Genomic DNA, 26,373 nt, shown 5'->3' with positions numbered 1-26,373 from the left:
AAGAAAAATATGAAAGCAAGCAAATTGCTTACTTCAAAATTTTTTTATGCTTTTAGTGAAAATAATGCTTAAATTCTTTTCCCTACTCCCCTCCCGCACCCCCTTTTTTTTTCTTCACTATATGCTAACAAATATTTTTACGGCCAACAACTCATGCCAACGTACCTTTCACCAATTTACCATCACTGACAGTTTTAGGAGGAGGAACATCCTTTTTAGTTCCTGGAACTCCCTTAGCACTTGGCTCAGATGCATCTTCAGGTGTGTGCTCATCTGCAAATTGAGTCTCACTTGGCTTATCAGTGGCAGTATCTGCTGGAACGTCTTCGGATGAAGATACTCCCTTTTCAAAAGAAATGTTTGATTTTACCAATTGGGTAGTTTATGAGAGTTAATGCTGTGCTTGGGGAGCTGCAATTCTGCCAACTATTTCAAACATCACTTTATCAACAGCTAATTGTATATCAATAAGCAGTCATGACCAAAGTTTGCTCCTTGTAAATAATACACTGCGTCACATACAGGCTGCACAGACTAGAGATCTGCAGTAAGATGTGTTGTTATTTTAAAGGGAAGAAAATGTTTTTCAGCTGGTATACTTTTGCAAAGAACTGTTTTAAAAATGGCATTTTTTCAAACTGGACCCTAAAAGCATATACTTTATTTCCAAAGTATTTTCTTTTAGCTCTCGATCTCCAGAGTCCAGGACAAAATCCATTAAAGTTGATTCACAGAACAAAAGCTTGAGACGTTTTTTGCTAGATACCTTCTGTACAAATTCAAGTTATTACAGGGATGAACACAAGGTAATGTCTGACTCGTCCTAACCTTTTGCTGAAGAACACTGGGCCTATCAGTGTTTTTTGTGACATTAAAGCGATACAGTACAGATGTTGTAAGATTTTCAAAAGAGTAAAGAATTATTGCTCCTACTGTTACATGACTGAATCATTCAAGACAACTTCTACACTCATACTGTGAGAATATTAAGACAGATATTGTAGAATATTAAAAATATTTACATGGCAAGTCAGGGGATCACATTAAATAATTTAACATTTAAATGAGCCTCTCAGCAAACAGTTTGGTCACTTCCCACTGGCAGCTGTTAAGTATATTTAATGTTGAAATATCATGTATTGAAGCAATCCTTTCATTGTTCCCTGCAGCCACTCCCTGACCAACAGAACTAATTTCTGAAAATCCTCTGAGAGGAAACAGATTTCATGTATTTACCGAAGCCAACAGCACAGTTTTCTATTAACTTTAATGGCCAAAAGGAGAATAATCAATTGCATTAGTTGCCTATACTTACATTATTAAAGCATAAAAATAATACTGAAATCATTATTCTAAAAAATTAAAGAGAACGGCAATATCTAAAAAACCATGCAGTAAGACAATATTCATTGCTACACAAGACCTCAGGGGACTTAAACCAGTTTCTGCTTGCTTCTTAGCTACTAGAATCATTTGAACACCTAAAAGGAATCTTTTATCATTATATTTTGGTTAGTGCACAATTTCCCCAGAAAATAAATGTTAATGAGTCTTGATTAATTATGTAACTTTTATGAATTCAACCCACTAGTTTGGAAATAAGAAATTCTACAGTAACAGTTATCACTGTGGTACAGGAAAATTTTGCACGTAATTTATCAGTTGACTAAGATAATATTTACTACAGCTTATCTTTAAAAATAGTGTTTTCCAAACATTTTTCATGATTAAAATAAGAGACAAAAGCATTTCAAACATCAACTATTATTGAATTTCTTCATTTTCCAGAAAGTTACTTTGAGGAGTTTACCCACAGGCCTACCTTCTTCAGTTTAAGTAATTAATTGTTGAGCACTCCAATCTAAGCCTTGAGATGACAAATGACATAGGGCCTAAAAAGAAAATAGCTCTTTCCCATGAAAAGTTAACATCAGATTAAGTATTTCTGATATTTGCAATTTTCTTTTCAGTAAGAGAACAGACAATCTAATGCTATTAGCTAACATGAGAATGGTTAAAAACAAGGATGCCAAGGTTGGGTATTATCTTTTAATAACATGACTAGAAGAAGCGAAGGAAGTAAGAAACTGACATGAGATTTTGAAGGTCTAGTATTACTTCAGTCAGTCATGCTAGGATTCCTCTGATAGAAAACCTCACTCAGAAAAAAGCATGCCAGCAACATAGTTTGGCTACTACTCTACAAAGAACCATAAAGCATGTGGCTGTTAAAAAGTTATACCTCATCTTCATGACAAAAAAACACTAATCCTAACTCTACAAGGCTGCAGACCTCCACAAGGCATATACTGCCTTGTACAGAAATTCAAAAGATTCACCGTTTGCCATTTTAGACTACAACCACAGTGAATGGCTGCTTATACTAAAAAGCAAGAAGTAAATATCATACCACCTCATGTATCCCAAATTAAATGCTATACAAAATTAAGAATGAACAACAACAACAAAAAAAAGCATTCGCATCCTTTGCTGACCGAGTTCTCTATAATTCAGAGATTTCAATTTTTAAAGTCTCATGATAATAATGATAATACACTAAACAAGTCCTTTTCCCACTTACGCTGCATTTTTAACATATGTACATATAAACACACACATACCTGAGAGTTGTCACTGCTTTCCTTTTGAAGGAAGAACTGTTTTTTAAATTCATAATACGCATTATACTGGTGCCATGGTTGCAGGAACTCAAATCTGTTAAAACAAATGAACACAGTATATACCAACAATCTATTGTTGTCTAACTCTCTCTTGCACATAGAACAATATTTTATGTTTGGAAGCGCTGTAATGTACGCCTAAATTTCCAGAGGATATATATTGAGAACATGGTTTTGAAAGAAGTTTTTGCTTGTTTGGTTGTTTTTAACATTTCAGCAATAATGCTTTGGCATTACTTTTAAGTAGATCCCTGAATTTCAATTAAAAAAAAAAAAAGACATAAGTCCCTTCTTGAGATCTCCATGCTCTGCTAATATATTTAAAAATGAAAACCTCAAACTTTAAAATAAAAAACAGAATAATGTTTTCTTACCTGAGATCATTCTTGGCACGAACACTAGTTTCAAATTTTATCCCATTCCTAGCAACATACTCAGCTAGCTTGTCAATAACAGGTTGGATATCTGGGGGTGGAGGTATAATGGCAACCACTGGAGCAATTGTGCTGAAAACATCAAAAGTACATCATTTTTATAAATAGATTATAAGTATCTTTCAGACTCTTGTTTTAACAACCCCCCCATGAAATAGAGGCTTGCTCTCTAGGCTCATTATGCAGTTAAAGTAACTACTGATTTTCCACATAGAAAAAAAGTCATAGTAGCTGAATAACAGTAACCACATATAATATCAAAGACCAAAGTGAAGCCAGGTAATCAAAGCTGTATAAACACTGCTGAATGTTACCGAGGCATCACCAATAACACTGCTGTTACTAAACATTTCATACTGCAGTGCAAGAAAGAGTCCCCTCCACCAAACAACCGCAACTATAAAACTCTATGTGGTACCTTGTAGATGTTGTGGTAGAGGTCAACCCACTGCTGCTTTCGGTTGTGTCTGGGGGAGGTGGAGGTGTAGTACCAGGGGGTGGAGGTACTGATGCTACCCCTGTAGTGCTTGATACAGTCACCCCTGCAGGCAATGCATTGTAGTAGGTGGCGACATCTATTCCTGGAGGTGGAGGTGCGAGGCAGTAGGTTCCATCAGGTAGCATATAGTAACTATAATACATGGCCGCCACAGTTGCTATAAAGAAAAAAACAAAAACAAAAATATTAAAGAATAAAGTTCTAGTTAGAAGAAAAATATACAATAATAACAAAAAGCTACTATGGCATCAGAACAAAACCATCTACAATCTAGATTCACAACAACACAAAAAAAATGTGTAAAAGAATGTTCACGTTAATACGCTTAGAATGAATATGAACTAAGTATGATTAAAAGAAAGAATCAGAATATACTGAGGGTCAGATGGAAGCCAAATAGATAGGAATAAAAAAAAAAAAGAAAAAAGTGAATCACCAGAGAACGCCTACAAAAAACAACCTAATATGAAATCGTTCTTCCTAAACTAAATTAACCTCTGGCATTGTAGCTTAGATAAAATTGTGTATGCATTAAGAACAAAGTGCGCATATATTCAAAACTAACACTGAGAAATTAAACTCCTATTATTGCTAGTGGTTTAATTAAACGACAGCATTGCTTTAAGAGCAAAATGCTTTTTCAATATAGAAAATTACCATAACTATTAAGTTAGTTCTAAGTTCCACTTTATTAACAACCATTTCTAATTGCCTCTATATAAAGCTGGTAAAAAGCTGTTTTGAGTATCTGAGTAGTTTTTCCTTATATCTGGTAAATACATTTGCATTACAAGCTTTGGAATCAAAGTTATGCTGACTGTATATCCACTTACGTAAACTGTATATGCAGGTAAGTAGAAATTAGGCAATATAGTCTTTTAACGCTGAAGCTACATAGGCATTCACAAAATCTAGAAACTTTAAAGTTTACAGGTGATTTTTCATTCTTCATAATAGAAAATCTCACATTAGACTACCTTCACAGTAGCTGCCATTGTACAACTGTGCTACATTGTACACGTATGCTACAGTCAAACTCAGAAACATTTTGCATATACCAAGTGCAAATGGAAAGAAAATAAAAACCCAGAACAATTCACAATGGCCAGTGCCTTATTTCACTCATTACCTGCATACAAACTCCTCATTTACAGCACAGCTGAATGTGCCACTGCTATTCATTATGAACAGAAAAGAATTTACTTTCTAAAATGATCTTAGAGGGTAGTCTCTATCTGTATGATTGCCAGTGAGGTCTTTTTCTGCATTTGATTGGTAAAACTTCACATTTCAAGCTTGGAGTCACTGAAGTGCGCCTTAAATTTTTTGATCAAGTAGATGAGGCTGACGGGAGATCTTTTCACAAGAATGGCACAGAACCAAAGTGACAATACAGACTTCATCATGAAGAGAAGTGAACTACTTTTGTTTGCCTCAGGTTTGTATATATATTTGTTTTCTAATCCCCGGTCAAGAGATCTACTTCCAGCTAAATGAGACTAAATTATATTTAGTCCATTACTTTGTATTAACTCACACAGTAAGTAGGCAGGATGAAAAATTTTCACATATTTTTCGCATTGGTTATTTAGTGCTGTTTAGTGAATTTACAGTCTGAGGCAGCATACCAAAAGATGAGCAAAAAGGCAAATACTTGGCTATTAAGCTAAGCATCTTTTCAGCTCAAGAACCTGACAGTTCACTACTACTAGCCAATGCTTGAGTCCACCACACCAGCTCTGCAATGTAAGATCACATACAAGGCTGTATCATCTGGGGAAACTAGCCACTGACAGGGAACAGCTACACTACAATGAAACTGAGATTTATAAACTAAAAATAGTAAGTAACAAAGATTCCTTTTTCTGGAACACTGTCTAAACTCAATTCTAGTACAAAAATGCTAATACACAAATTATGAAAGTACATCCACATTTTTCTATGCTGCTCCCACCATTAGTGGTTTAATATATTGAAGTATTTCCAATATACTCAGCATACCACTCGGCAGATAGTAATTATCAAAGGAAGTACGGGAAGTTCTGGTTATGTCTAATTAATACCAGCAGAATGTAATAGACATGTAGAACTGTGCAGGGAAGATTAGCACATCTAACTCAAGCTAGTGCAGAAAGTTGTTTGGAAAATCTCAGTATATACAGCTAAGCACAAGCAGCAAAACAGAAAAAAACAAGCAATTTCTTAATGCAAACGCACATGGAGATTAACATCCTTTGCTATTTTACCTAGCGCAATAATGTATTTCATTCCTTTGTATATAAATTGCTTTAGGATTAAAGCTTTCTGCTTCAATAACATCCCACTGCAGCAAGTACCACAATTTTGTATTTCAAAGTACTATGCTAAATATATATGCAACTTTGATACTTCGTAGTTTTATCCAGTGCCTTCTTTATGGACTCTCCATTATGGACATACATAAATAAGTCACTGCTGAAGTGCCTCATCATTACCTGCTCATTTTTATATCTTCCAGTGCTGCTTCTTATTCTAATCACATCTCACTCTAACAGTGCTTTCTAGTAGAGACAACCTAATCACTTTCTGATCTTATGATGGATAACCCATTTTGTGGTCATAAAAAAAAATATTTATACAAGATACCGTTAGTAAAAACTGCCACTTAAAACCCTGCTAATTTTGTAGGTATCTTAAAAACGGATATGAGAATCTCTTATTTAAACTGCGTTAGTTGAGAATCCGAAGTACTTAAAAAATACTGCACTACTATGCAACTGCAAGTCATAGATAACCAGATTAGCCCTACCGCTCCACATTACATCAGAATACATTACCACAAAATCTTTTTGTTTCTAAATAGAGGTAAAAATTTTATTCTTTCCATGGAAGTTTGAAATTAAACATTAGTTTTCTTTGTGTATATTTACAAGCATTACTTTGCATAGAAATATCTTACCAATAGTTTAAAATGGAAGGGAATTTTTATTTCCAAGATGATTTTAGGGTAGAGAAAAAAGGGTTGCATGTCTCAAATAGGGTTCTTCTAGCAAAATCAACACTCACTGAATGTTAGCATAAAAGTTGCACAACATTGAAAAATACACACAATTTGTATCTGCTGGATATATATTAAATATAGAGACACACAGAAGCCTCAAGAAGCAGATGAGTTTAGCAACATAATACCAATACAATGAACAACTGATTTGAGTAAGTTTTCCAAGCTAAAGGTTTGTCAGATGCTAAATGCCTGTTCCTTGAGAAAGCAAAGGCTTGTGGCTTGCTTGCTTTCTTTAAGCAAGTATTTTATAATGCTTTAATTAGCTCAACACTTCACACAAGGGCACTCACTTCCTGTAAATCTAAAGATTTTCCACAGAAAGGTGTATAAACAGAAAGTATTCAGGTAAAATATTTCAAAGGATTTAGACTAAGAATTTACATTTCTGGAGGCAAAGTTTAATCAATGCATTAAATTACAGTCCTCTTAAAAGTTTCCTAAACAATTCTGTGTGGCAGTATTTACTTTCTTCAAAGAATAACTTATCTGTAAGGAGAGCAGAATAAAGATCTATTAAGTTTTAAAGGCAGAGAGAGCAGAGCTGTAGGCTTAACTTGTATTGCTATTAAATGATAATCTCCAAGTCTGCATCACATTCATTCAGATTCAAGCCTGACATGAAAGTAATCAGAAAACTGAAGGGCATTTATCCATAGAGACACTTATTCTGATTTCAGACTTTCTTGAAATAATCAGTAATTTTCCATTTCTCTGCAGACATCTTATTTCAGTTTTATTAACATTCTCTTAAGGTACAGTTTTAAATAAAAACACTTCCACACATATTCCACTACATGTATTACAGTTGGACAACATCTCCAATCATTTGGGGAGTTCTGAATTTATAACGCTTCATAATCGACTTTGATAATTATTGTCACAATTATTTGCAATAATATTATTAAAAGAATGAACTCTATCACCACCACCTTGAAATAAGACCACTCATTACCTACAAATTGATACTGACATAAAATGTTTCTGCAGTGAAGGCTACAATATACCTGTTCTTATAGCTCAATAATGTCAGATGGTAAGTCCTATAAATGAAAGGATAAGTTATATTTCTATGTTTAAGGAATCAACGACTTTCGCAATTAAGGACTATGAAAGAATTAGAGGCACATAAATCCAATTAAATTTGTCCTCACCTTTTTGGGTATGAGAATTTACTAAACTTGCAAGAGCTTTGCATGCAGCCTGCATTAAGCAGCTTCAAAGATAATAGAAACCAGACATACCCAGAGAAGTTAAGATAACGTTGCTAAAATATTTCATAGCAGAGGAGATTCTTAAAAGAGGTTAAAGACAGGACAATATTTAAATTTAATCTGAAACGGTTCAAAAGAAATGTCTAGTATTAAAGATTTCATAATAATTTGGAGGTGAGGAAAGCCTTGACATTTCACTATCAGGCATGGGAAAATCAGTTGAGCACACAACTTTCTACATTGCTCACTTATAATTTAAACATTATCATTGCTTTTGTTGTTCATTTAAAGAGAATTAGAATATCTACTCCTGTATTAAGAAATGACCTCCGTAGCTTTTGAACTTAAAAGACAGTCCTCTTTCTCTGATACTGTAATAGGAAATATAATTTAAATACAAATTTTTAAACTTTGGATCTTGCATTTTCCTGATTTCTATTTTCTACACATAACATTGAGCCAGTGCACAGAATAACAAAATAATGAAAAATGATACAAAGTGTATAATAAAATACTTAAACATTTATTTCCTGTAAAACTACCTCCTATTTCAGACTAGAACATTATACTAAAATCTGAATGTATCACCTCATGTGGATCCTTCAATAAACATGATTTTTTTTTTTTTAACCTTTGCACATTTTTCTTAGTATTAGGCCAGCAAAACTGTTCAAAGCAGATTCACCATCTGCTTTTTCACTCAAAGTAGCAAGTTTTTTTGATGAACTACTTTATAGGACAGTTTTATATTCAACTCTGAAGGCATTAGTTAGGCTTCGTTAATAGAAACTGATGGAAGCTATCAAAAAACATTAATATTGTGCTCTCCATACTCACAGACCGGAGACTTTGCTGCCTCGCTCCCCCACCCCATTTCTGTTTTTTTCTAAACTGCTAGCAATTTGATATATACCCGGTGGAACACCACACCTTCGAAGATCAAAGCGATTGAAAAAGAATAAATACCAGTTACAAATGATCAAATATGAAGTTAGCGTATTTTTCTGTCCACCGGTCTCCACACACAATTAATTCATCAAGACACACCACCAGTTGCCTAATTGCAGGGCACTTACAATCAGAAGAATATTCTACTTGTGATGTCTGAACAGCTGCCCCATCCGTTGACTGCGGTGTTGATGAGTTATTATCTGATTGCGCTTTGCGGACCAGTGCTGCAAGTGGATGATCTGGGTCTACTACCTTCAAAGGCTGAAAAAATTTGAGAGTAGATAGTACGTTAAAATTTGAAGTGCATATTTAAAACATGGTATCATCAACTTAATTTGAATTAAATTAATTAGGTATCAGTAATATACTCCAAACACTGAAATTACTGTTTCTGTAGCTCCTATATCAGGATCAACTTGATTCTTTTTCAAAAATTTGTGGAAGGAAAAAAAAAGACAAAATACACTTCAATTTCATGTGGCCATAAATCCATGACATGAACAAAAAAGCAGGTATTACTGTGTTGTTCACCACCACGGCTAAAATAAGACACAGAATCTGACTGGACTTGTCTAAATATCAGACAACATTGCTGCCATTTCTCTGAAAGCTTCATAAGTGCACAAACATCTGTTATTCCCACTGTTCCATCACTGGATCAAACTCAAAAAATATCTAGAACATATCCAGCAAAATCTACACTTAATGAGTCGTACTAATTCTGCTGAAATATTATTCACTGAACCTATCATGTCATGTCAAGATTTTATCTAAAATCTGAGAAGAAAATATTCCATCTCTGCTTTTAGCAAAATACATTCACAAGACAGAAAAAAATGTTAACAGAAGATCCTAACACCTGCATATTACAATTCTGTGCCCTGTAATCAGATGTTTAAGAGTCATTTTAATAGGCTGAAATACCTTCATGAGCTCTTCAAGTCTACTGCATTTTTTAGACGCAAAGAGACTTGGATGCAGATAGTTTCCATCATCGTCGTCGTCGTCGTCATCCTCTTCCTCAGATTTCACTTTCGAGTCTGAGTAAAAGCAATATCTGAATTTAATTTGGGTTTTCTGCGGATTGGTATTGGGAGAGGATGAGGGTACAGAACAAGCATACGTTCTTCTAAGAAACTACACTTTTCACAAATCTGCTTATTCGCTAAAATATAGATTAAAAAGATGACATTGTTAGCCATCAATAAAACTAAAACTTAAGTGCACAAACCAACTTTTTATTGGACTAGAGCTACACAAGCATTATAAAGCTCCAAGATCACAGCAGATTTTGTATCATAAATACCCCAAAAGAATATTTTCTTTTAAAAAACTTTTTCAATTTAAGGAAAATCTCAAATCATCCCATCAATCTCAGCTGCAGGGTAACAGTACTGCCATCACAATACACCAAAAAGATGCAGCTATTTTACAAAAAAAGACCAGTGGATGTTTCACTGATTCACATCCCAAAGCCACCCATTCGACAAGCATTTACTTACGTTTTTTCTCGTCTGCTTTATTTTCAGAAGGAGCTGCGTATCGTCCCTCTTTCATAGCTTTCTGAATGAATTTGTAGTAGGGATTGAGGTAGTGATCAAATCGCAAGAAGTCAAACTGGGAGTTGCGTGCTTGCTTGGCTTTTAGCATAATCTCAAACTGTGCTCCCTGCTTGCAGACAAAGTTTGCAGTTCGTTCTATAATCGCATGCATTTTTGCTGTTGGAGGCTGTGGGAGTAAAATAACATAGATTTGTATTTTCATAAACAGTTCGTAGAGTTTGTCAGAACTCCAGAGGTAATTAGAAAGAGGGCAGTTCCCTGCCCGGCTTCTCAGCAACATGGTGTCATAATCACTTTCACCTAGTGAAAGCATTTCACCTTTGAAATAAGAAAAAACCACAAAAAACAGTCCCAATTTTCCCCAGCTTCTTATTCATTTCCTCTTGCAAGATACTCTCCACCTATCACACCAAACCGAACTGGGGAACAAACTCCAGTTGAACTTGATGCAGCAAAAACATTCTTTTAAGTGAGGCACATTCCATAGCCAGAGACACTTCTGCAGGCACAAGACAGGAGACGGATGTTTTTGTTGACAAAGCAGTGCCAACATAAAGTGGATCTGCCTTACAACATCTTGAGGTGCTCTGAAGAGTCACCATGCATGGACTTGTTAATAAATGTGCAAATAATGTTCCTTAACTACAAAAGCTTCTTACTAGGTTTCTTAGAAGGGACATGTTGCATCTGAAGACCAACATAAGAATTTTATTTATACATGCTGTCACATTCCCAGTCATTAAACACTTTAACAATAAAAGAAAATGAATGAAGGTAACCAGCATCTGTGCATTTCCACTCCTGAAATCTCACATAAGGAGCACTGCCATGTCAAAACCAAGAACTGAGAAGAACAAGAATTTAAGTGAAGAATGAATAAACTTCACCACTGACTCTTCATACTCAGGTCTGTTTTGTCTTGTGCTCAACAAACTGTAGGAACACATACTGTGTGTACCTATGAAGAAGGAAATGTCACACTACTGATTCATTTCAGCTTTGAATTTTTACTGGTCCAAATGCAGATGCATACTGCAGACCTCAGAAAATCTTTTTCAGAAGATCAGAAGCAGACAATACAGTGGTGCTCTATTTAGGGAAAAAAGACTGAATGTGATCAAACAGCATATTTTTAGAAATAATTTTCAGCCAGTTGGATTCTTCATTAGAACAACATGTTCAATCTGGAAAAATAATTAGTTGTTTCAAGTTTTACTTGTCCCTCTAGAACACTACTAAAGATTGTTTTAATTAGAGATAATTAGGTTCTCAATAAACCGACAGTATTATGTTCATTGCAAGTTTCACAATTTAGTCATATATCAAATTTATCTATTTCTGTGGTTCTTGTGCAGGAATATAAATTACATTTCAAGACCTAGAGATTCATGAACAAAGCTACAAATCAGCAAGGAATCTCAAGAAACACTGTACCCGAAACTGCGATCTGGCATTGAATTTGAAACTGACACCACTTTATAAACTCTGGAAGACTAGCAGCACCAGGGATCTGCAAAACTTTGAAACTTTACAAAGTAAGAAAACAATAAATCTCCATCAGGTAGAGATGCAGATGTCAGAGAGATATTCTAGTTTGCTACTACATTTAATAAATAGACTAAATTAAACTGATAAGGACTGTTCGTTAAAATTGGTGGTACTCTTTCAGGAGAACAGGGGAAAAACCCTTTGAAAATAGTCCAGAGGTGACATTATATAAGTGCTATAATCTAGTCAGATACTCTGTTCTAAACTTCAATTATTATTGGAATTAATTTTTTTTCCTGAGAGAGCTTTCCTTACTGCAAGTTAAACAACTATCATCCATTCTTCAGTGAGCCTGGAAAATAATTTAAGTCTTACATTGCCTCTCAAATATGTTCATCTAGAGAAAAAAAAACAATTTTCAATCTCTCCTCGTAAATTTAGCTGGTAATATCCTCTTATTGCACACGTCTGTGGCATCCACAGACTTCTTAAAATGCAGTGGTTAAAAACAATCACCTTGGCCCACTAACCCAGACCATGAACAGTTCAAGCAGTAGAAGACATCCTGTGTGCTTAACACAATGCTTGTATTTTAAATTTGACAATGACATTACTGCTGCAATTGGAGTTTCCATACACTCAACACGCAACAGCTCACTAGAGCCTCTGGATTTATTTTTTTATTTTACAGTAGTGCTGCCTAACTACTTAGTCTTCATTTAACATTTAACATTTGCACACTGGATTGCTCTTTATTGCAGGAGCTATTTGATACCTTTATTGACCTGCACCTTGCAGATAGTGAACAAAGTCTCCAAGTTAGCAAGTCGATTCTCAGATCTTATCCAACTTCCAAGCACTACAGTTTCTTCCACAAAATGATTCACAAAGCTTAAAAGTACCACCACCCTCCTTGACCATTAACTCCTTGCCATAATTACATATCACATATCCCTTAACTTAAATGTTGATTAGCAGCAGCCTCAGGAGAAGCCTAGAACACCACTGTCACTTCCACTAAACAGTAAAGTATCTGTACATGTTTTCCAACCACCTGGGGATCAACAAAATGGCAAAGTAATTTACAGAGGGTTTTGTTTGCCTTTAAAATAAAAATAAAACAAAACCAACAGAATATGCACTTCAGGGAAACTGAATCACTTGGTTGGAACAACAACAACAACATCACGGCTTACAAAAAACATTTTCACAATTTCCTATCCAGGGTTAAATATATGTTCTTTGCAGAGCTGCTATCTAGACATTTCTGGTTTTGTTTGTTTTAAAACACAAACTGAAAATATCCCCATTCACTTTTTGTTTGTTTGAACATATTGGAGTTCAATAGCTGACTTATATTAGAAATCACTTAAGTAAGCCCCACCTTGCATTCTGCAAGTACATGTAAAAATGTATCTTAAATTTCATAACAAAACTCAGCAAAACAGATTTCTAAAACAGCAAAAATTCTTTCACCATCAGACACTTTTTGGAAACAGCATACAATTGTAAATAAGCGGTTTCTGACTGTGAAATTGACGTTCCTATTCTAAGAATAAAGTATAACTGGCAATATAAAGGCAATAATGTAAATATCTGAATTCAGAAGTGGGTTTGCAAGCACTTTACTATTGAAACATATTGTATGACTGTATAGAAAGTAAAGGAAGTAACACAATAGATATGTTAAAAAAACAGAACAGGATAAAAATTTCCAATTAATGGCTAATGAAGTAGAAGAACAGTCTTACACAAACACTGTGTTCATGAATAGTGATTCTAACAAATTGCTTTGAATCTTTACTAGCTAAGATTATCAAGTTGAGAAGGCAGCCCAAAGGTAAATTAACATTTCCACAAACACAGTATAGAAGAAAGAATATTATTTCACTTATCAGCATCTCTTCTGAAACTTGAAATAAATTTAAATTCATCATGTTTACAACTGTACTGAAACACCAACATCACTTCAGTGAAGGATCTTGGAAGGAAGAGACTGTTCAACTCTCTTTAGGGAAAACATGCAAGTCGTCATTAAGGTTACAGCTTACGATGTAGCACGTTCTGGTAAGATCACATGAAGGGAAGAGCTTCTATAATGCTAATACTTTCAAGTTATTTCAGAATTTTCTAGAAATAAATTATTACTTTCCTCCTGGAATAGGCTAGCCTTAAATGCAGCCTTTACATCGGTTACTTCCTTTGCATTGGTCACTTCCTACCCACTTCAGATTGGGCCAGATTAAAACAAATCTGAAAAAGTCAACAGAAGCAATCTTCTGTTTAACAGTCCTTTCCACTTTTTATATTCTCCACATTCTCTAAAATATCACAAGTGATACTAAATGCACTTAGCATAAACACGGTAGTAATTTCAATGTGAATAAGAAGATTCAAGAGAGTTAAAAGAACTCAAAAATTCAAGGCAGTACATTTGGAATTAAGCTACTATTTGAGAATAATTTAAAGTCTACCAAACTGAGGTTAACAGAGAAAAATCAGTACAGCACCATAAACTTCTTGAAAATTGACAGAAATGTAGGCTGCATTAAATGTACACACATACCAGTTCCACATCAGAAGGTACATTCAGTCCCGGAGGCGCAACAAAAGGTTCTTCATTTTCTTCTACATTTTCTGTCTGAGCTGCTTCTACAACAAATGGCAAGGTAAAATACTACAGCACAAAACAGGACAAACTTTTCAAACGTTAACCAAAAATTATTACAAAAAAGCTTATCTAAAAGTATTTATCTTTACATCTGTGTAAGATAAGCACATCTCGTATCACAGTAACCCAGCAATATGTAGTTAAATAACCCAATTATTAATTAAACAATCCTAACATAACTAAGAGACAGTTCAATAACACTTGAAATCTTCCTTAAGACTTCCCATTAAAAATACAGTTATCATAATTGAAGATGGGAGCATGAGAACCTGAACTCTGCATTTAAGATCATAAAGAGAAGCGTACTATGTTGAGAGGTCTTGTTTATAATTACTAAGGTGATGAAACGTAAATCTAAAAATTCTATTATGGTTAATTATTGTTTTGTATGTTTGTTTCTAGTGATCTTTTCCTTCTTGACCAAGAGACATAGCGGTAAAAAATTGTCATGTGATGAAATACAAGAATTTTCATGATTAAGAACCTGCAGGACAGCAGAATTAAATTTCCGATCCTGATTACTGCAGTATTGACTATGGTTTATGAGGAAAATATTTTAATATGTCAAGAGAAAGTTTCCACAAAAATCTAGTAACAAACTTCCATAAAAAATGTAATCTCTATTTAACCTGAAGTACTTTTGCATTAAGACACATGTAAAAACGTCAAAGATTTTCAACCCTGAACTGAATAGGAGACAGAGGTGCTTCCTCTTAATTAACCCTCATTGTTTTTACCCCTTACCTCTTTGTTTTGCAGGCTGATGTTCCTCCTCCTCAGTAGGTTCTGAAGGGTCATAATAATCACTGCCATAACGGAATCCCACTGCATTATAGGTACCATCTTCTGCCAAAGCTTCACTCAGTCTTTTATATTCCTCCTCTTGAACAAAAATACAATTATCAATTAATACAACATATTTAAAAGCTAATGTTTTTTTTTAAAAAAGAAAAAAAGTAATGATTCTTACTTAAGTTTTTAGATGAGACGTTGTCACCTGTTTTAACTTTCATTTAAAACTGAATAGAAAAAGACAGCATGTACACATGCTGACCATTTATGTCTCCCTGAAGAGATAAAGGCTGAGGGTTAAGACATTCTAACATAATTATTCACACAAGAACACTGACTTTCAGTTATACAGCACTGAAAAAGAAGCAGGGTGTGTTTATTCTGTTGTTTTTTTTGGGGGGTGGGGTGAGTGTCTCAAATCCCAGTCTGCCCTCACAATCAGGGCAGTTTCTGTGTGGATCTATATTTAAACTATCCTGTGGTCCTCTCACATACGCAAAGACTCCCGCTTTTCGAATCCACTGGATACTGTCAAGATAACATCAGAAAAAAAGAGAGTATAAAATAAGTAGGAGTAAATTTAATTAATTTCAAAATTATTTATTTAAACATGTGCTAACTCAGGAAGTTTCCTTGAGCAATACCTTGCCTCGCCTCCTCCTCAAGCAAGTCCGTATGCAAGGCTAAATACCTCTCTTCATCACAGAGGGCTTCTATTCTAGCTTCCTCTTCAGACAACTGATAATCTCTGTTCCACGTGGAATATTCAGCATCATATTCAGAAAGGTCATGCAGGTGACCACGCCCATCATACCTGCAAGATGAAAAAGCTGGTCAATGAAAAAAACTTAGGGCTTGAGTTTATGCGACTACTTAAATACTTACCCATTAAAAATGAAAAAAAAAATACTTATATGTTAAAGCATATTTCCTTTTAGAAGTTACGTTTAATTTTGCTAATCATTTGTCACCAACTATTGAAAATTTGTTTAATAGGCTAGATTCCTCTCAAAGAAACTAATAAATTATTACAATTAAAGGCAAAGGTATCCTTTAATAGTTTAAGTGGGATCCATTTCCTTAACAGCTCTTACCGTACGTGGTTCAACCAACCAATCAATGTCACTTGCAAAATATGTTTTTCTGGAAAGTCAAATAGCTTACATTCACACAAACCCGAATACATAAATACCTATCCGTAAGAACCAAACGGTCGAAATTTCCTCGCTTCTTTCTGCTAGTCCCGAACTCTCAGGAGATATCTTCACCATAGAAACTTGCGTCCATTGGAGGTAAAATCATGGCTAGGCTCGGCCCCTAGCCATTTGGCTGAGGAAATAAGTTCTGGGTTATGTGATAGAGAGACACACATACATAGGAACAGTAACATATACATGCAATTCAAGGAGGTTCACCGTAAAAACGGCAAAGATCAATGACGTACACTTCCCTTCTACTAAGCAGAAAATTTTATTTGCAAGAAAAGCATTGCATCGGGATAATGTTTATGCATCAGTAAAAGAAACTGATTGAAAAGTGACAGTAAACTCCACTCCGCTGAGGTGTCTTCCCACACACAACTCTTGACTTGTGCCAACTTGCTAGACCAAAAACAAAGAAAGTAAATATTCTAATAGCAAAGTTAATGAAACACGTAGGTCTGGTTAATCAAGCTCTGTCCACAGGCAAACTTCAACCCATGTCTTCTCATAGCAATGTGCTTTTCTCAAAATGGTGAAAATGAAGACTGCTGCTGGAGATAAAAAGAATCTAAGCTTCCGAAGGAGTTTATAGGATTAGTAAATGCAAGCTTCCTTAACTTACAAATGCATGTTATTTGAACTTTTTAGTATTGTATGTATGTACGTACATGCACATACTTTATTTTTGCTCCCAACAATTTCTGTAATTACAATAAACTGGGTTACTGCTGTACAGAACCACAAAAATGGCCTCTACCTCCTAACAAAATGCACCATACAAGTGAGCTACCCTTAGAAGTGTGCATTATAACACTTCCCATGTAAGTAAAAAATAAAATAACTTACTTTTTATTCATGTTTTTGTATTTATTGCAATTTAACAAACCGTAAGAATCCAAAATAGTGCAAGAACATCTCTTTTTCCTGCATTCTTATGGATTTTTTTTCAAGCCAAATACTGTTATGTTAAATCGAAACAAGAAAAATCATGCTTAGTATCACACCAATGATGAAATTGAGGGAACAAATACATATAGTATGTCATGTGATCCTTTTCAAACCAAAACCCCTCCATCTTTCCACTGAGTTTTTCAGGATCAGCCACAACTGCTCTTAAATATTACTTTCAGTGCTCCACTCCCATATACCCAACCTGACTTCTGATTTTCTTTCTCCAGATGTATATTCAGAAAATTCGTTCTGAATAAATTATTTGTAAATCCCACCCTGAACCGCTGAGACTTCTTAAGAGACCAGAAGAAAAACCAAATCACTAAATTCTGTTACACTTTCTGGCCACGAATCTGTATGTACCGCAAAACAACATAAAAAGCCACCTCTGCCATAAACTGTGAAGAGTAAACACCCCAAATGAGACCCACTCTGCCACTAATATAGATTAATGCATGGCACAAGGAAAAAGTAATGAGACCACGAATTGCTCTTGGGGTATCCCGTCAACAGCTTGCAGTCAGATTACACAGGATAAGTATGGAAGCCCCACTTTCCCTAAGGTGGGTAAATGCCTTTTCGCTCCCTACCCTCCACCCCAGCTGCTTAGAGAACACAGAAAACTTCCGATAAGCATTCCAATGCAATAAGGCTTCCTTGGTTTCCATGTGAGAATAGACAGTACTTGGGGGTTGCACTGAAAAGGTGCAAAACCTTCACGCTCTCCACTCCACAAACCCTATCCTAGCAAGTGGAAGAGGAAGACACAACGCATACTGGATGCCAGAGGGAGGGGAACCTCCCCACACTGCCAGAGAAGGGAACCCCAAGTTCCCGTTGCCAGGGGGACGTCAGCCTTACAACAGCAGCGCTCGAAGCACCCTAGCAGGAGGAGCAGCCCTCCAAGCCTGCCAGCGAAGAAGATCCCCACACATCCATCGGCCAGCGCGAGCCCTCCATTGCTCATCCCCCGCCCTCGCTTGCCCACAGCACAAGGGGAGGAACAGAAAGAGGCTATAACAGGAGATCTCGCAGCAGAGTCTGGGGGTTGTGGTACACCGACCTATCGATCATGATCTTGGGGTCTCCCATCCAAGGAATAAGGTGTCGCCCCTGCTCCTGGTACTGAGCCTTCTCATCATCTCGAAACAGCTTGCAGGCATAGCCGAACACCAGCAGCTCCACACGGCTATTCCCACCTCCACCTCCTCCTCCTCCACCTCCTCCGGGGGGCCCGGGGACCGCTGCCCCGCCTGACAACAACATGAGGGGCGGCGGGCCTGCCTCTTCTGCGCTCCGGCGAGAGCCCCCGACCCCTCCGTACATCACCGGGGGACGCAGCGGGCAGGAGGAAACTCGCAGCAACAGCGACTGTCCGAGAAGCGAGTCCCCCAGGAGGCCGGGCCCGCGCTAAACTCTCCAGCTCCACAGCACCACGGTCGCCATCACCCGAAACAAAATGGCGACGCTTCCCCTTCCGCTGCCCGAGCAGAGGGCGGCCCGGCTGCCGGCAATCGGTAGATTCGCCTCAGTTTTCGGGGAGGAGAACGAGCAGCCCCCGAGGCCGCGGTGAAGCTCCGTGCTGCCGGCGGCGGCGGGTTGGGACGGCCAGAACGCCGTGAGGCGACAGCGGCCGGTGGCGTGGCGGCCACAGTGACGCGGGGGTGCGACGAAAGTGCGGAACCCCGAGGGGGGGGCGCGGGGGAAAGGGAGTCATGAGGGAAAGGCTGGTGGCTGAGGAAGGTTTCTGCTGTAGTCGATAAACTACAATATTTGCTAAAAATATATATAGCCTAGGTCAAATTTTCTAACGATGCTTGCCTCAGTGTGATATTATTTTCCTGGTTTTGGTAAAAATGTGTAACGTGGTCAAGGTGACCCTGCTTGAGCAGCGGGGTTGGACTAAATAATCCCTGGAGGTCCCTTCCAACCTCAACTACTCTGTGATTCTGTGAAAAATAAACAAAACCTAACCAACCAAACAAAAACAATAACAACAACAAAAACCACAAAACAAACGAGCAAAAAAAAAAAACAAAAAACAACCCAACAACAACTAAGCTCCTCAGTAACTTAATATGAAGGATCAAGTTGCTTTGCCTAATTTATGATAAGTTTTGTAATTAAACACATCATGTTTTGCAATTCAAAATGGGTCTTAAACCATAGCTTTTGTTATGAGGAATTCTGGACACCAATAAACACCGACAGAGCTGCTGGGTTTTTCCAGTCCAATTTACCGATGTCACTGCACCCAAGGGAATGAAATATGTAAAATAGTGTGAGAAAAGCAATGCACGAACAGTGGAAAAGAAATGGGTAGGTTGTATCTGCATCTAGAAATACCTGCTACTGCATAAATTTGGTGAAGAAATGTAAAACTTTTCCTTGAACAGTTCTTTTCCCAGTTTTAGTCATGAAACTGAAGATGTTATCCATGGGGTTTCCACAGAATATGTGAAAATGAACTGCGAAATCTAAGTAAACTTTATATAATGCTACTTTAAAGTAAATATGATGCATGTACACACGTATCTGCAATTCCTTGTGCTATAAAAGATGGTTAAAAAAATGAAGTTCTGGAAGTTAACAAATCTGTAACCCTGGAGCATATTTCATGTGGAAGTTATTAGAAACTGATTGCTCTGAAAGCCATTGGTGAAGAAATCTGCTAAAGATAGGTGCCTTGGATGTATCTTGCTGTCATGTAAAAGTAATGACTGAGATGTTTTAATGTAGAGTAGTTCTTAGTATAACACTCCCCTTTGAAAAACATGGTATACAGGCCTGAATACCAAGGAGATGGGGGAACAGGCCTGATCATCATTCCACAATTTTGTACCAGTTGGGAAACACTTGGAGTAAAGAAAAGTGCAGGAGAAAACAATAAAAAGAAGATAAAGGAAAACAAACAAAAAAACAAACTGATTTTGAGGGCAGTGTAAAAACGCAATTAAACACTAATATGTGGTGAGGATTTTGTGGCTTCCGTAAATCTTCTGGTAATACAAATGATTCAGCGATGTGTCACAAAAATGGCTCCGTGCAGTTGAAGTGGCGGCGTAATGAGATGAGATAACTTAAGAATATTTTACCAGGATATCAGCGTTTGAGACAAGGGTGTGAACTGTACATGAGTCAGATAAAGGACAAAAATGGAAATCTTAGTTACAAAGAATGCAATTAGAGAAAGATGGAGGGAGTATTTTAATGAGCTCTTTAATGGTGAAATGGATAAAGGCGAACAAACAGCAATTTTCCAGCCACCTGAGCCATTTGTAGAAGAACCAAGAGGCAATCAGAACACCCAGGAACAATAAAGCACCAGGTGTTGATAATTTTTTCCCTGAATTATTAAGAACAGGAGGGGATATGCTAACTGCAAGACTTTAAAACTAATTGGTACGGGTTTGGTGATTTGAAATTAATGTAAAGAAATGGAAAAGGGAAGCTGTATGTCTATTTCTGAGAAGAGGGACAAAGTGAAATCTGAGGCCTCGGGCCTCACTGCTTATTAGCATGTGATATTTGTGGCTGTTTGTTCACATGTAATTAACCTGTAAACAGAAGAGAGATTAAGAGAGGCTTCTGCAAGAACAGGACTACTGCACAACAGTTATTTTCAAATTATTAAATACTCAAGGAAAGGTAGTAGGAACATGAACAGACTACATACAGGGATCTTTAATGTATTTAAGGAAGCACGTAATAGTATGTTATGAATTCGCATTGTAATAATAATAAAAATATCTTCTTTAGATTTTTTTTTTCTTCAGTATGTGTCAGTAAGTTATTCCATTTTTATTTTTGTTCTAGTATGTATCATAATCAGGAAGGAAACTTGGTGCTAGTCATATTATAGAGGGTTTTTTTTATTTTTTTATTTTTATTACATTTAAAGACACATCCAGCTTTAATATCAGCTAATAAGAAAATACACTCTGAAATGACTCTAGGCTTCTCTTTTAAGGTTTTTATGTGGTAGGATGTCCATGTTATTTCATATTTCGACACTCAATTAGTCCTAGCTGAACTGGCTGGGAGGAAGAGTAGCTAGCTATAACAGGAAAAAAATTACAAAATGTATCTCTCTCCCTCTCGCTTTTTATATTTTCATTCCATTGCAGATAGGAAAGCAAGAATAAAGCAAGGAAAATCAAACCCTTTTTTTTTTTTTTTTTTCCTTCTCTATCTTAATAGAACTGTAGTCATCTAGTATTGCTTTGTGGCTTACCTTTAGCTAAAAGTGTAGAAAACATTATTTCTCAGTTCTGAAGTAGATTTCAAAGAAAAGCATGTTGCGCTGATTTGAAAGAAAAATACCATTTTCCTCACGTTTTGTCCTTCAGCAATATAAAGGGATTTTCAAGCATACCCAAAGAATGCGTCAAATGTTATTCCAGTTGTAGAGGAGAAAAGGAAATCTCAGCTGCTGGAATCCCTACTGAAGACATAGCAAAGGAGGGGTAAGCAGTTCTGCAGAGGAGAGTGCATATTTTCAGTAATTAAGTAGTTGTAACTTAGGAGTGGGTAGTCATATAAATCTAAGATGTTATATTCTTTTGTATTGGTTATAGGGGGATGAGACTCTATATGAGTCTGTATAGGATTTATTGATCAACACAGCACACTGTTCTTTGTAGTAAAAATTGAAAGCTTGCGTTATCATGATATTAGTATTGACACTGATGTTCAAAGTGGGCCCGTTATTTTTGTAGAAAATGCTATGCTTAGGCTGGAGCCAAGATCTAAGGTTTTTCTGGGTCATCATTTGTTTATTAAGGAACTTGGCATGAACCTGCATGGCCATCAGACTTTATTCTGCCTCAGTGGTATCTTGTAACAGAAGAGCTGCCATGTTCTTTAGGGACGTACGCACAGAACCAGAGTGGTTTACTTGAACACTAAAATTGCACATAATTATTCTCTTAAAGAAGATATTCTCTAAATTATCATGACTTTTTGAGCAGATTTTATTGTTACTTCTGCCATTACTGTAGCATCCACATATAAAACATACGGTAATTCCAGTCCAATTGAACTGGAATCACATTTTAAACATAGAATTGCTATAAAACAGTAGCTAGGTAAACAATTTATGGGTATGTTAATGACTGCAGTATGTAACTGGCTGCATTAATGACTAGATACAGAGTAACAGAGTAGTGGTTGAGGATTTCCAGCTCTTTTTAATTACAAGCTTACTGTAATTCATAGCTTAGTTGCTCGCTTTATTTCCAGAGAGTTACTTCTTGAATGAAGATTATATTTACCTGTCTGTCTAAAAACAAGAGGTAAAAAGCTCTCTTCTTTTTAACACAGTGATTTTATCTATTGACCACATTTCTTATTCTAGCAAGTTACACAGATATGCAATGTATCCTCTGGTAGGTTGTTTCCTCTGTGAGTGTGTGTGTATTTCACAGCCTGCCAATTTCTATGACTAATTTGTTTGGTTACTTTCTTTTGGTCTCCTTTCTTGAGGGTGTGTTTAAGAAGCAAAGATGCACTTAAATATAAACAGAAAGCATTAAACAAATGAAAATAAAGGGGAGGGGGGGGAGTATCCAGAAAAAGATTGTATTTTTTTCCCCGTGATGTTTGCCTTGAAAAGGCCCAGCAGGTTCTATCAGACAGTCCTCAAGAGACTAAATGGTATAGATCAGCTCCTAGGTGCCATCATTTCGTTGAAGAAATTTCAGTTCCTGTCGTTTTGATGCAGTAGAGCTTAATGTGCAGCTGATTGCAAAATACAATAAAATTAAATAAGCTTGTTCTCTTTTTCCTTCCATTTGCTTTCTCTTTTCTTTATTCAAAAATATCTTTGCTGTTGTATTATATAAAGCATTTTATTACTATATGCTTGGAAAGAGTAAATTAAAGTTTATGAGTAGTACTAACAATCAATGTTGGATTTGCTCCTGAATTCTCTCATATAGCAGCAGTAGCTTCGTTTTCTTACAGCTTTTCCCCAGAAAAAAGATTATGTATGAGACATTTCAGTTAAAATGCGTAACAAGCAATTTCTGTTACTGTACACAAAATGTAGAGCAAATTAAATAGTTTTAAAATATATTCAGTTTACAATTAACCAAATTCCTTACATTCGGCTTTCATCATAAATTTGCTTTTGTTGTTACTGTGGAAGCCCATGACGTAAGTTCCATAAGGAATGTGTTGTGGTTTTGTTTGCAAAGCATAGTATCACTGGATAGTAACTTATGTTCTGTATTATTTCGTTTGTTTGTTTTTAAGTAATATTCTGTCTTGCAGGTAAAGTAATGAAAATGGACTGCTACTTTCTAGATAGCACTGATGCGTTTAAGAGCAACCTTCAAATTTGATAGCTTGTCTCTCTTACTGCAAGGAGGTTTTACACAGCATTCTTTGTGCAACAAAGCAGCCAACTCTGTGTTACAGTCTGTCCAATTGTATTTAATCTCCTCTTAGCCATTAGGCGGAATTCTTTCTTCTTTTGCAGAAGGTCATAGCTGAATAGGTTTATTGCATATGGAAAATAAACTTATTTTTCCTATGAGCAGTAACATTAGTCATGGTGTGATAGCATTCCTAACTAAACCTTGACCATCATTGATCTGCTACTTGAAGAGAACCCCACTTCATACATAAGGAAATAAATGCTCTCTTATTTATTTATTTATTTATTTATTTATTAAACTTTGTATCATTGGGAATATATAGATATCAAAAGATGAAAGTCTGCCTTGTGTAACCCTGTGTTAAAACTGCTATTATTTATGTATAATTGCATGGTTAAAGAAACCAAGACATATTCATTAGCTTTAATGGATTGTGAGGCCATATTTATTACTAGTAACAACAAGGGAATACAGATTATAAATGGCTGTCATTTTATATTATAAAATAAACATAGAAGCTAACTACTTGAAAACTTTATGGTTCTGGAAATTCTTCCTTTTGCAAATGATGTAAATGTTGTTCTTAAGCTGCCACTGCTTATTGAAGCTTCTCTCTCAAATGATGCTGAAGCACTCCTGGCCCTCTGCATGCTTTAGAAAAATCAATGCTGCACTCCTATGTGGAAATAATTACTAAAGATTTAGGCCTGGTAGACTACTATTCATTCCTAGAGGAAAAGGATAAGGCAGCAGCAGTTTGTCTTGTTTATTTGCTTCTTTAATTGTCTTTGATCGTCTGTTCTGTGGACACTTTTTTGAAGGTTTTCATTTTATTTGCACCTAATATTTTAATGTTTTCTGAAGGACTTACCATTCAGTATAACATGATGAAAAGTTTCATAGGTGGGAGTGTGAAAGCAGTCACTGATAGACACATTAGCTTGTGCCAGATGGCACAGTTGGACAACATGCTGCATGCTGTTGCTTCCTCCACCCTGAAGTTGCCTATTGTGCAAAGTAGACCTCCAGTGGCTCTGTCTTCTGCACGGCTGTATGATTTGCAGAGTTATCAAATAGGCAGGCTGAAGGGCCTTCATATTAGTATTGCCTGTTTGCGTAATCAAATTCAGTTACTTCTTCCCTCTAATGCTTCACATTTTCTTGGGTGAAAATTCCTTAGATTTCTCTTTCAGCGTTAAATGTTTGGCTTCCAAATGTCTCAGCAGTGTCAAATGTTTCATGCTCAACAGCTGGTGTTTTCAGAGTGCTACACACTGTGGCTGCAAATCAGTCGGTGTGAAACCATATGTAATTTGCCACTTTCTTCATTTTTTTTCTTTTTTCTTTTAGTGCAATTTGCTATCATCCCTTGCACACAACTCTTGCCTTTCCCATTCACATATTGGCTGGGATCAAGTGACGAACATGGGAGGCCAAAGTAGCTTTCACACCTTGACGTTGGATCTGCTGGGTATAAATTGTTAGTGTTTCCATGGTGGCAAAATCTGAGACTCGAATACAAAATAATAAAAAAAGAAAAGCTCAGATCCACTGTTCATTGAAGTGTGCTTAAATGCTTTATCCTCCACTACGTTTGATTGAGATAAGATCAATTTCTGAAGGTTGATGAAGATGGAAAAAAATACCAGTACTTAGAGGTAAGCATTTGGATCCAATGATTTATTTCAAATACTTCAAATACTGAAAAAAAGTTTATAAATTTTAGAAAAATAAATTCTAATATAGAATGTCTCTTTCATCACCTAATCAGCATTTTCTACTCAGAAACCTCTCAGCACATACTAGTTCAAAGTGGTGCCTGTCCTGCTGTCTTCCTCTATTGATGTTGTTTTCCACAGCTTCTTTCTCCCATTTTTGACTGCAGCTTTTCATAATACATAATTCTATGTGAAAGGCTCAGGGCATTAATGCTCTGAGGGGAAAAAACTGAGCTACTGACTCTGGAAGCAAACTGTTCCAGACTCTTTTGATGCTTCATAAAGATGCCCCTCTGCTTTATGCAGTTGTTATGGTTTTCCTAGCTTGGAAGTCTGAATTGCTGAAGACATTCAAGTTAATATGTCTTGCTTGTACAGGAAAAACAAAAACAAATGCTTCATCGTGCTGGATAAGTTAATAAAACCTGCTGTGAGCACGTTTGCGATATGTTATCTTATTACAGACAGACAAGATGCATTTGCATCTCCATACTGTATGCAGTTTTAGCATATGAGGAGTGCACACGCCATAAGAAGACAATGTTGAGCAGCATGGTAAGCTCAAATCTCAGCATACAAGCAATCCAAGCCTCAAGCCTCATTTTTCTTATTTTGGTATGCTTCATACTAACTATGCTTCATTCAAACTTAAACGAGGAAGATCCCAGCCTAACACCTGCCTCTGTGCAGCCAGAATGATCTGTGTATCAGTACAGATGCCCAGGCACATCTGTGCGCCTGTGCTGATCCAGTTGTAGCATGACACTTTCAGTAAATTTTCTTCATGGCT

General features: G+C 36.3%; 1 protein-coding gene and 1 long non-coding RNA gene across 12 annotated transcripts in view; one reads left to right on the top strand and one right to left on the bottom strand.

The window, feature by feature from the left end:
- Window positions 1-18,955, bottom strand: part of SFSWAP (splicing factor SWAP) — a 48,617-nt gene extending 29,662 nt beyond the window's left edge. For 5 of the 11 annotated variants that reach the window (XM_083803276.1, XM_083803280.1, XM_083803281.1 and 2 more), the window contains exons 1-11: window positions 18,549-18,955; window positions 15,977-16,146; window positions 15,285-15,422; window positions 14,436-14,521; window positions 10,322-10,547; window positions 9,744-9,859; window positions 8,945-9,080; window positions 3,534-3,771; window positions 3,056-3,187; window positions 2,622-2,715; window positions 166-343 (exon numbers count right to left, since the gene is read on the bottom strand). In XM_083803276.1, coding sequence (XP_083659402.1) covers window positions 166-343; window positions 2,622-2,715; window positions 3,056-3,187; window positions 3,534-3,771; window positions 8,945-9,080; window positions 9,744-9,859; window positions 10,322-10,547; window positions 14,436-14,521; window positions 15,285-15,422; window positions 15,977-16,146; window positions 18,549-18,811 — 1,777 coding nt within the window. In that variant the 5' untranslated portion in view covers window positions 18,812-18,955. Of the gene's footprint in view, window positions 1-165; window positions 344-2,621; window positions 2,716-3,055; window positions 3,188-3,533; window positions 3,772-8,944; window positions 9,081-9,743; window positions 9,860-10,321; window positions 10,548-14,435; window positions 14,522-15,284; window positions 15,423-15,510; window positions 15,861-15,976 lie in introns of all 11 variants that reach the window. The other 6 variants (XM_083803279.1, XM_083803283.1, XM_083803284.1 and 3 more) reach the window with 5 other exon arrangements.
- A 309-nt stretch (window positions 18,956-19,264) lies between these two features.
- Window positions 19,265-24,345, top strand: LOC310883260. Its single transcript, XR_014573433.1, has 3 exons — window positions 19,265-20,813; window positions 21,835-21,951; window positions 23,759-24,345. It is a non-coding gene; the product is annotated as an uncharacterized lncRNA (long non-coding RNA).
- The last annotated feature ends 2,028 nt before the right edge of the window (window positions 24,346-26,373 follow it).

This window comes from Anser anser (assembly GCF_964211835.1).
Source record: "Anser anser genome assembly, chromosome: 18".
Classification (NCBI taxonomy): Eukaryota; Metazoa; Chordata; class Aves; order Anseriformes; family Anatidae; genus Anser; species Anser anser.
The sequence above is the reverse complement of the archived record's forward strand: the minus strand, read 5'-3'. Positions and strand labels throughout refer to the sequence as shown.